We start from the raw sequence: 11706 nt of genomic DNA, 5'->3' as shown, positions 1-11706 counted from the left end.
CACTCTCCCTTTGGGGCACACCAGGAACCTGACAGCTGAAAGTGCACTTTCAGAGAAGTGAAAGTTAGTTAGACATTAAGTTGCTCTTAATGTCTGTATCCCTAGGGTGGGAGAAAGGTTTTTCCTTTGCTTTTGTGTCACCTCTCATCTGAGCTGCAGCAAAACAGTGCACCTGGGCATCACTCTTGGGATACTGCAATTAAAACCAAATATTCACCACGTCTTCTCCAGGCCCCAGACCACATAAAGGCTGTCCCCTGCTCTCTACATCTTCGTGTTAGACTAGAGACAGGTTAAGGTGTCTGTCCTTGACTTTGCTGTCAGCAACCTACCTCCAGTCTATCTAGATCCTTTATGTGAAGCTCTAAAGTGAAAATAAATGGCTCAGAACTTTTCTCCACAGGTACAGCTGACCTCTCTAGTAACAGAGTAAAGCTTGCCTGGGCAGCAGATGCCTTCCAAGGGCTTGATCAAAACTTGAGCTATACTTACCCAGAAATAAAAACTTTCCCTTTGCCTCCCATCAGACACCTCCAGATGTGCTTTCTCAAGAAATGCAGGGTACTTTGGACCAAAACAAAATTGCCCCTCTGTAACTCCACCAAAACAGAGTGGTAATAAATACACTCTCCCCCACTGGTGAATGATCAAAGTACCAAGCCTCTGTGATAAAGATCAGCTGACTTGTTTAATATGCCAAGTACTCGGGTACAAGGAATCCTATAAAATAGGGTTAGTTTTTAAAACAGTGTATATGTAAGTAAGTCTTGGTTTAACTTTTAAGTGCAAAGAATGTCATCTATGAAAAACTGGTCACCTTCCATTCTTCATAAACGTTGTGCTTTTCCACCACTTTCTCTTGTTGCTTTTCTTTATCTTTTTTCCCCTTCCTGTTCCTGCTTCTCTGCCCTTTCTTTTCTGGATGTCTTTTTGTCAGGCAATGAAGAGAAGTGCTGTAGAAGCAGAGGCACTTTCCTAGTTTCTCCAGAGAGCAGTCCAATCTTGCCTGTAGTTTAGTCTGTGGTAGGGCTGTTCTTGCTGCTTCTGAGTCTGCTGGCTTTATCTCTCATGCCCAGGGCCATGATTTGGCTGATTTCTCTCCTCTCCTTTCTTCCCCACCCCCCCTTCCCCCCTCCCCTTGTCCCCCAGCTTGGTGTGCTTCCCAAGATGTCTATCACCCAGAGATGGAACTGAGCTGCCTGTACAAGACAGGTTCTGTTGCATCCCTTAAGTTTCACAGAGTACATTTATCAAACCTGCAGAACAGCCTGCTCATGTGAGTGGAATACAACACATGGAACATCCATTTGCCTGTCCAGCATGGCAGAACTGCTTGAGTACCAACTCGGAGACCAGGGCTGCCTTCAAGTATGACCCTTAAAACTGTGTGATCTGCAACTTTGTGGAGTCATGTGTGGCACTACATTGTTTGTTTGTTTCTTCTGCAATAAACAGCAATTGCCAGCTAACCAGCAAGCTACAGTTTGCTCCCAACCTGAACAGCAGTTAGGCTCAGCCCTCCTTGCCCTGCCATGTACCAGCTCAGCTCCTGCAGGCAGAGCTCCTGCTGGTGTCTGTGCCTCTTTACCTTAACACCTGGAGCAGGATTTGCCACTTAAAACGCACCCATGTGAAAATCCACCAAGATATTAATGCAGCAAAGAGCTGTGGAGAAATATTCCTTTTCACCTGCCTATTGCCTTAGCCTGTACCAGTCTGAAAACAGTGAGATGTTTATCTGTGACACCAGGTTCATCCAGTAATGCCACTCCATGTTCCCCACTTCAGAGAGAAAAAATAAAAAAAAAATTGCAGTATTTCCACTTTAGTTGTGCAAGACTTTCTGAAAGATACTGAGATGCTCTGAATTAGAGCCTGCAGTGATTTACCAGGCTTTGTTCTTGGAGATAAAGTACAGATAAATTATCTCCAGAGCACACCTAGTTGCGAGTTTTGAATTGTTCCCATCCCAGCTGGGGCTTAGGAGCCTGCAGCGCCCTTGAGGCGTGGGTCACAGTGCTATAGAAAGTGCTGCTGGAAAGTATGGTCCAGTGAACACGGAGCCAGTGGTTTCTGGGGCAGAATAGGATTGTTCTTAACTCACTGGAGCTGGAACTTGTCGCTGTTTTGCCTGAAATCTGATAGAGTAAAGGGAGATGTCATGCCAGCTTTCACAACCTATACAAACTTACATGAACAAAAATATGTATTTAGCTTTTTCTCTGCCACTGCCTTTCCTTGATCCAAAGTCTACATCCAAATGTCCTTCCATCTCTTTTTCTAGGGATTTATGCATACCTGTTTGGTTTCCCCAGTGCCAGTGTTCATGACATTAGAATGAAGCAATGTAACAGAGAATGTGACAGAAGTGTCTATGGGGCCTCTCTTGATCCTGTATTAAAGTTGTCGTTCTATAAAAGGGGATCAACATAAAAACCTCCTACTCTGTAGCACCCTGGAAAACATGGAAGGTGTCTCCTTCCTTTCTCCTGAACCATCACTGCCAAGTGGCCATGCACAGCGCTGACGCTTATGTGCAGGGCCCAGGGTTCCTCGGGCATCAGCCCAGAGCGGACGCTGCAGTGCAGCTGCGATAACACAGTGGTGTGTTTCCAAGCCCACGTGATTTTTAACAGGCAGCCTGTGCGGTTTTAGGTTTTTATAAGGCTCTGCTTTATCCATGCAGGACTTCAGCAGTGCAGCTGACACAGTTTCCTGTGACAGAAGCAGCTCTGGGTTTAAAATCCTTGTGAAAAACCTCCAGTGAATAATTAAATTACTTTAAATATATTTAGGGGAGAGCATAAAATAAAACAGTGCCAACCAGAATGCTCTTGTATGTCTGTAATCCAGTAACAAAAACTTGTAAGTGCAAGGTGGTGTGTCTTATTTTTTCCTCCTCTTCCTTCATAGCAGACTTAAAATAAAATCTGTGCTTCTTTATTCAGACTGTTGGGAGAGAACTCCTGCTCCATTTGATAGACTTCCTGGTGACCAGCTATGGACGTGACCCAGTTATTACCCGGCTGCTCAATAACACCCGGATTCATATCATGCCAACAATGAATCCTGATGGCTTTGAAGCTACAAAAGTGCCTGACTGTTACTACACACGAGGAAGGTGAGGGTGACTTAGGAGGGTGGGAGTAGGTAAAGGAAATGGGTGGGGAGTAATAATCAGGGAGTAATGGCCAAGAGACTGAATCATGCTTGATGGAGAGGATAGCCTAGAGGATGTGTTAGGGCTAATTTGGCCTGTGCTGTTCTGAAGAGGCACTGTTACAGCACAGAGTTTTTGGAAGGCTGAGTCAGACTGGTATTTGTATGTGGTGTGGCTGGAGCAATTTGGTCGGCATGACATAATATTTTAGGCAGGGGACCCAGATTGTGAACAGAAGCACAATTACCTATTTAGACCTGTAGGGTGCTACAAAAAAAAAAAGGGAAAACTCCACCCACAGGGATCTGTTTCAATGGGAGAACTCTGTAACCCTTCTTAATGAGAAAAAGGTGTGTCTAAGCTTGTTGAATGGACTTCTAGAAATGTGTTTAAAGATCATGTTGAATGCGGATCTAGTACGAGGGATGAGTTAAGCAAGCAGAGGTAGCGATAATAGGTGCTGTGCTAATAGCTGTGCTAGGGAAAAAACCTGTGCAGAAGCAAATGTAACCTAGCATTGCATCCTGTGCTACTTTTGCATTCTTTAAGATAGCTATTGCAGAGACCAAAAAGAGGAGGAAAAGTTTAACAAGCTAGAAGAAGGAAGAATAGGGGAGAAAGGGAGAATGGGAAGAAATGCCAAAGGGACAAATTTGGAATGTGCAGAAAAAGCAAACTTGTGAGATAGAAGTTCTCTTGGATCACTGGCCGTGGCAACATCGGAAGCAAGTGAAAAGATAGTTTAGGTAGTTTAGTTCTCTAGGTGACTGGTGTAGGCCTTCCTTTCTATTAGGAAATAAATTTATTCCTCAGCATATAGATAGGACTTTTATGGAGAGTGGTATTTTTTTTATTCCCTCACTGTCAAATAGATAGAGTTTAACTGACAGAGTTTAAAAATTAATACAGCTGACACTAAAGACCCTCTACTCTTGTACTGGCCTGGCTGAGTGAAAAAGGAAGAAAACGTGCACAGTCTGGGCCTTCAGGTGCACGGAGCAGAAAATACATCCTGTGTTTGAGTCAGTTTTTTTGCTCTATGTCCAGAGTGACAGCAGTACAAGGGACACAGCCCTGCAGTAGTTACCTTCATCTTCTATGCAACTGTGAAAAACACACACAGAAGAGTAACATCCTCCTTATCTGGCTTAGGTTTTCCCAATTCACATCTGTATAGGTATGTGCATGCTGTAGGCATGTTATTCACTGTTTCCACCTGATATATAATAGAATAATTGTTTTATTGTGTCCTATGAAAATTCCAGTGCTGCCAGAAAGCAAACTGAAGTCCATCTTCTTAATGCTCAAGAAGATTTGCAATGGTCATCTTGCCTGTTTCCTGAAGGCACTAGCACGACACAGAGCTTAAGTACTGGGAGGCTGGCGACGTGGAAGTGTCTGTAGGCAAAACAGTAATGGGAATGTCTTCTCTCTGTCTAAGGTACAATAAGAACGGAGAAGATCTGAACAGAAACTTTCCTGATGCCTTTGAAAGTAACAACGTTAGCATTCAGCCAGAGACTCAAGCAGTGATGAACTGGATAAAAAATGAAACGTTTGTTCTTTCAGCAAACTTGCATGGGGGTGCCCTGGTTGCCAGTTACACCTTTGATAATGGTAACTCAGGTAAGTTGGTAACAAACTCTCTCCTCCACAGCTGATTTGGTTTAGGAACGTTAGCTGTACCAAAGCAAGATTTATAAGGATTTCTGCAAGCATTTTCCAGCTTTTGAGCTGTGATGGGCAGACTTTGATAAACCTCATGAAAAGTCTCTGCCTGCTATGGCTCTTTGGGAGATGTTTATTTATCCTGTATGTAAGCCAGCACTGTATGTTTACTGGTAGTGAGAGCTACATGATGGCTATCTTTATTCCACAGTTACCAGCTCTTTGAAAGGCTATAGCAGGTCTCCAGATGATGATGTCTTTATTCATCTGGCAAAAACCTATTCTTTCAACCATGCCAGCATGTACAAAGGGACTGGGTGTGACAACAGACAAACCTTTCCAGAAGGCATTACCAACGGGTATTCTTGGTACCAGCTGGAAGGTAAGAATGTCAGTGACATTTTTTTCGCTGCTTCAGGTATGATGTTCTCACTTTCTCCTGCCATCTTTGATGATGAAGGGGCTGCGATTTTGCCCAGAGCAGAGGGTTGATATGGAGAGTAAGCCAACAGATTGATGCAGGTTCTCTGAGCAGGACCTGGGTATTGCAGACTCTCCTGCTCAGCAGTTACCCGAGTGAACGGGGCAGTCTCTGCTGTCTGGCTGCTTCTGTGCCCTTTCTGAAGGCCCGTGTAGCTGTATCGATTACACACGTGTGCACGCACTGGTGTGACACCAAGCTCTTATCCTTACAGAAAGGAAACCAATCTTCAGTTCATATATTATCCTTTTTTTTTTTCAATGTTTTATTACTGCAATAAATGTTTTTGTTACTGTTTATGTGTAGAATACGGGTCCTTTGTGTACTGTAGCACTGTGTGTTGCTTTCACAGTCCGAATTCAAAGCCTTAAAAAGCTCTTAGGATGGCTTTGGCAGTGGCAAACTCTATGCCAGGCTGTGAATTTATCTGCCCCTATTTAGGTGGGAGTGCTTGAATGAATGTAAGTCAAAGACCCACCCTTCCTCAGCCATAATAATCATCATTCCTGAAATGCCACTGTGCTTTAGGAAACAACGCTGTACACGTAACTAGGGTAATTAAGTTGGTTTTCCACAGGAAGCAGTAAATGCAAGTGTGGCACTGAGCAATAATTTATCTGGTTTACTTTTCTTTCAGGTGTGCCGACATTTTAACTCTCCTGTTTTTCTTCTAGCTTGAATTTGTTGTTCTTTGCAGCTGAATATTGTTTTATTTCACTTTTAAGGTGGAATGCAGGATTACAACTATATCTGGGGACAATGTTTTGAAATTACATTGGAGCTGTCATGCTGTAAATATCCTCCAGAAGACCAGCTGGAAAAGTTCTGGAGAGACAACAAAGTCGCTCTGATCGAATATATAAAACAAGTACATCTAGGTGGGTATGTGAACGAGGAAGGGAGCTAAAGCTGAGGCCAGGCCAGTGGGCAGTGGGAACTCTTCAGCAGCCTGGGTCAGTGTCAGAGCTCACGGGTGAGGAGCTCTGGCGTGAACTTGGGAGCTGTTGCAAGGCCAGGGATGGGTAAGGGAGGAGAGTTTACAGGTGTGCCAGGTGTGGGGCAATGGGCACTACTACAGTGGTGCAAGGGCTTAAAATGTGCTGTGGGAGGAGCAAGAGACAGGCCCCTGGGGCCATCTGACCATACACCCCCCCTGGGGAGGAGCAAGGGGGGGTGTATCTGACCATAGACCCCCCCTGGGGACTCTGCTTTCCCGAGCAGCCATTTACTTTGGAGGCCTCTAAACGTGCGCGCCCGTGTGCACATGCACAGTGTTTCATGGGGCTTTGCTGCTTGGGTTTTATTTTTTTTAAAGGCCCTTCTAGGTGTGATCTTGACTTCACAGTTAGCAGAGCTGCTGCTTAGTGAAGCAGTGGTACTTTACAAGTCGAAGGGTTTGCATAAATCTGTTGCTTATCTTGCACTTTGTTGCCCGGAATGTCTGACTGCTGTTTTATCTTTGTTCAGTGCTGCCTTGAAGGTGGTCTGTGAGAATTTAAGGGAAACTACTTCATAAGAAGACATTGTTGGTATTGTGCCATTGAGAAGTACTAGATAAGAGGCTGACTTTAATTTTAAAAAAAGGGGGGCAAAAAAACCCCAAATCAGTACTGAAGACTGAAGCCCTTCAGTAAAAGACACAATAAGTACATATGATGCTTTCAGCAAATGAGATTTAGAAGTGGAGATTACAATGCTGCTTTCTAAATGTGAGGGTAAAAATCTATTATTAACAACAACAAAGGGTTTTCTATTTTAATTCCGTTCAGTAAGACAGAACTGATATTATTAGATGTGCTCAAAGTCACTGAAATAATAGCCTTGTGAGTGCATCCAGCAGCACACAGTCTGACTTTCTCTGAGGAGGCTCACTCCACTTACAGCTTGTGATCTTTCTCTCCTCTCTTTTTCACAGGTGTCAAGGGTCAAGTTACCGATAAGAACGGGAATCCTATTCCCAATGCCATCGTGGAAGCCAAAGGAAGGCCTCATGTCTGCCCTTACCGAACAAATGAACAAGGGGAGTACTTTCTTCTCCTCTTGCCTGGGACATATGTGATCAATGTAAGTGTGCGGCCTTACTAAAGTATTGTTTCTAATTGCATCGAGAACCTGGGTACAGTGAGACAGGGTCCTTACAGACGAATGAGCTGACCTTGCTCAAGTCATATACAGGAGCTGTAAAGACTCTTTAGCAGACTTAAAATAAAATAGTATCTTAAAACATGAGTCAGCAGAAAGGAAATTTTTTTAATATAGTACGATCTTGAGGCCCCGGAACATCCAGAGATAAGCACTCATCTGACCTGGGTGGGATGAGTGGCTGGACCACGGAGACACTAGCTTGAGGTGTCTGAAACAAACCACAGAGCTCTTGAAGGGTGAGGAGGAGGAGGCTGGGATCCATCTGGCCCCAAGCAGCAGCAGACTGACACTTTGTGTCAGTGACAGTTATTTCCTTGGGCCAAAATGGCTTCTCTGCGGCGGTTGTCAGCAGCTGGTATTAGAGAACATCTGTGCAGCGTAGGCTCTGCCTGCTGCCAGCCAAGGCCTTAGGCTTAAGACTAATTGCAGGATTCCCTCTCTTCTAGTGTGTGGTGCCCCCCATTATAATAATTTTATTATTTATAATAATAAATATTTATAATTTATAAAAATATTTATAATAAGTTATTTATTATAAATAAGGGGGGGGAGGGGGGGTGTTAAGTCATATTCCTGTAATGTCAAAAACTTTTTTCTCATTCTGTGTGCTCAAACTCTGTGTGCTGTGTGCTCTAGGTTTAGAACACTTTTTCCTTTATGGTGAAAGTGTAAATAAGCACATTAGACAATGACTGTTTCACAGCTGAACTCAGTGTTTCAAACCAAGTGAGAAATCTTTCACGTTTGCTCCTAGGCTACTGTACCAGGAGTTGAAACGATGCTGAAGACAGTGGAAATACCTGACAACACTGGTAACTTCAGTGCTTTGAAACATGACTTCTCGTTCTCAGAACTCTCTAGCAGATCACAACCTGCTTCATGTCCCAAAATTCCTCTCTACCAGGAGCTTGAACGGGCTTCAGCTGCAGTAAAACCAACTCTACATATCTTGGTTTTAATGACCGTTATGCTTGTAACTTCCAAATGAGGTCAGGAATGACATGAGATGGTAAGGCAAAAATCTTCCCGCGTAGATGTGGCTTTTCAGACCAGGAATTGTATACGCAAAAGAATGTATGTTTTTATAAACCAAAGTCTCAGATTTACAATCATGTTTATTATATTTTGTAAACTACTGGCTCGATAATCAAATGTTTTACTTTAATTATAATAACTATCATATTTTTCTACATAAGTATTTTACTCTAAAGGAATTCTCCACAGCCTGTGCAGGTAACTGTACAACTTTGATGCTGAAAGTACAAGTACATTTGAAAAATTTGCCTGAGTTTAAAAAAAGAGGACTGCACTGCCCATGTTTCATGCAGACTCGGGTTCCTCATCACACCAGCAGCTCATGTGCCATACAGCTGTAAGCAACTAGCTCAATCCTCATTTCCTGTAATAAAGCCACTGCTATAAATGGCATTTTTACGTACGTTCTTTGTTACCTGGACAGATGAGGACTGCTCAGGGATGAAATAAGGTAAAGACCAGTAACAGAGACATAAGACAAGAAGACAGAAATCAAGTGGAAGCTGGAAGCCTGATGAGAATCTGTGCCATCAGGCAACAGAGAATAACTTATGTCTGCAAATTGTGTTCCTCTAAGGCAGAGCTATTGAAAACAAGGTGGCAACAGTCATTGGCAGCTTTATACTGTTGCAATTTTTTCACTGAATTCAGTATGGAATAGAAGTGCATACACTTCAAGATTTCTTTTTTTTTTTTAATCTGAATAGTTTTAGCAATGGCTTTAGTGTTTTAAGTGTGTTTGTTTCACAGCCCTGTTATAACACTGTTTGGGCCATTGTCTAACAGAGAGATGTGCCAGAAGCAGGCAGGCACACCTGGATCCTGGCACAGAGGCTGGTTTCAGTGACAGCTGAACTAGTGTGTTCCCCTGGCTGGGCTGTGACCTGTGCAGAATGAGCAGATTCCTTCTGCCTGGCCAGTTGCAAGTTATTTTCAGCACACTTTGAAACTGTCCAATAAACACAAATCTTAACAAGAAAAGCCAGTTAGTACCATCTCCTGTGTTTATTTTAAAACTTTAGCTGCCAGTAATTTCAAAAGTAACATAGTCTTTTCCTGTAAAAAAAAAAAAAAATGCAGAAATGCAGTTAATCTTTTAATGCTTTTTTTAAACATCCCACCTTCACAGAAACAGTATTGATGCCTGTCACATCAAGCCCAACCAGCTGGGCTGTGGCACCTGCTCATCAGCCCCTTGCCTACCAGCTGCCCAGATTCTGCACAGCAGATCAAGTTGTAAAGACACTTCAGAAACTGAAACAGCAATTCCAATCTGGTGCTAGGGCTGTGTATGCAAGATACTGGTTTCTGAATGCCCTCATCATATCTATTTGAATTTTCTGCCTTTTCTCTCCTTCTGAACTGCTGGGGCTTGTTTACCAGTCAGAGGAGTAAATAATTACCCACTAATCCCTCCACTGGTACTTGGTTCTGATTCTGTCACCTACAGCAAGAAGAACTAGAGACCCCTTGAGTTTAAAATCCCCCTGAAGCTTGAACTCTGCCAGAAGCCTGAGTGAGGGGAGGAAGAGCCTGCAACACCAGTTCACAGAATTAAAAAGCTGTAAAAACCAAGTAGCAGAAATTCTAACAATCACGTTACAGACAGGAAAAAGGAGCACCAAGGAATACATAAATAAAACTTTATTTAAAGCTTTTAAATGGAACATCGTATTTAGTTTCCTCAGAAAAACTGAAAACCAAAAGACAAACGTATTACACAAGAAAATTCTCATAAATGGATCCATGCCCTGTGCAATTTGAGCAGACACTTCTATTTTAATGGTTACAGACTGTGGTGTGCACCGTGACAGGTTCTCGAAAGCGTGTTCATCTAGGAATAGTAGCAAAATTGCATAGTTACTGAAATTCACTACACACCCATCTGTGGAACAGTCACTGCAGCTGTGTGCAGCAGACAACACAGACTCTGCTTTTTGAAAAGCTCTTGTTATTTTAGGTGTTATGTAATTGTCACGTTGATAGCCATTCATTTAGCTCAAACAAGAACTGTCCTTTAAAAGTCAGGCTGTTAAGTTAAAGCAACATCTACTCAAAAGGGGAGACAACACCTTTTTAAGTATCACCAACAAATTTTACATGTAGAATATATATATATATATGTATATGTGTATATATACACACACACATACTACAAAGAGGCATTCACTTGAAGCTTTCAGTGTATCTGTGCTAAATTAAAAAAGCAGCACACATTAACTAAAAGCAACAATTTCTCATGTTGAGTAAGTGTAACTCATTGCAAAAAGATACCTTAATCTCAGGTTTTGGGGGCGTTTTTTGTTCCTCACTTTACACTGCACAACCTGTAAATGACAAGTAACAAGGTAAGACTTGGCTTCGGGTATGGATGAGCTGGAGAAGGTCAGTTAGTCAGGCAGGTAGCTGCCCCAGAACAGGCTGGCCCATGGGAGCTGGGCTTACAGCTAAGGCAGGGGCGCGCAGCCAGAGTACCAGGTGCTACCTGATGTGCTTGATTGAGCACACGGGTGACCCTATGGACACTCAAAGCCTGTACCCACCTGCCGGCACCATGAACGACAGAGCTCAGAGGAGGCAAGAGCGCTGCCTTTCTGCGTGTGCTGCACACGTGCTCAACGCCCTCTCCCATGGGGAAGCGTCACAACAGCAAGTGTCCCTTTTTCGGCTGAGCAGTGCACAGCCACATGTCGTATCTTCCTGGGATAACTGCTGCCCCACCACCTGTGCGGCAAGTTCACATGCTGAATAAATTAACTGCTTTAAAACAATACACTCTCACTTCTAAAGTTATGCCCTGACACAACAGCAGCTTTAGATTAAGTGGGGGAAGAAGTTCTTCACCCCTACACCAACCCTATTTATTCATTTCTGTTTATTCAGCTTTGTTATGCTTATAATTTTCTAATCTCTCTTCTTTAAGAACACAATTTTCTGCAACAGTTGTTAGTTACTCCCGTCGATGCTTTCTGTAAGAGTAAGGGATTGTTTTTTCCCCTCATATTAGTCTTCAAGGGGAAAAATCTGCCTGAAGTCTTGCCTGTGGCTTCACACCCACACAGACATTTCAGAGACAGCAACATTTAAACAAATTTACAGCAAACAATAAAACTGCTACGCTGTCAGAACACACGCAATGCTTTTCATCAATTAAAATCTGGGGCACTTCTACCCATTTCAAATCAATCTGACTGAAGCGGCAGCCACAGCCCCCCGC

The 11706-nt window shown here is 43.1% G+C and overlaps 1 protein-coding gene across 1 annotated transcript in view; it reads left to right on the top strand.

Moving 5' to 3' along the window:
- Positions 1-8458, top strand: part of CPM (carboxypeptidase M) — a 13525-nt gene extending 5067 nt beyond the window's left edge. The window contains exons 2-7 of the mRNA XM_010176880.1: positions 2949-3121; positions 4602-4786; positions 5040-5210; positions 6035-6187; positions 7225-7373; positions 8209-8458. Of these exons, the coding sequence (XP_010175182.1) occupies positions 2949-3121; positions 4602-4786; positions 5040-5210; positions 6035-6187; positions 7225-7373; positions 8209-8442 (1065 nt within the window). The 3' untranslated portion in view covers positions 8443-8458. The remainder of the gene's footprint in view (positions 1-2948; positions 3122-4601; positions 4787-5039; positions 5211-6034; positions 6188-7224; positions 7374-8208) is intronic.
- Positions 8459-11706: the final 3248 nt, after the last annotated feature.

Source organism: Antrostomus carolinensis, unplaced genomic scaffold (assembly GCF_000700745.2).
Source record: "Antrostomus carolinensis isolate BGI_N321 unplaced genomic scaffold, ASM70074v2 scaffold18671, whole genome shotgun sequence".
Taxonomy (NCBI): Eukaryota; Metazoa; Chordata; class Aves; order Caprimulgiformes; family Caprimulgidae; genus Antrostomus; species Antrostomus carolinensis.
This window is presented reverse-complemented; position numbering and strand designations above follow the sequence as displayed.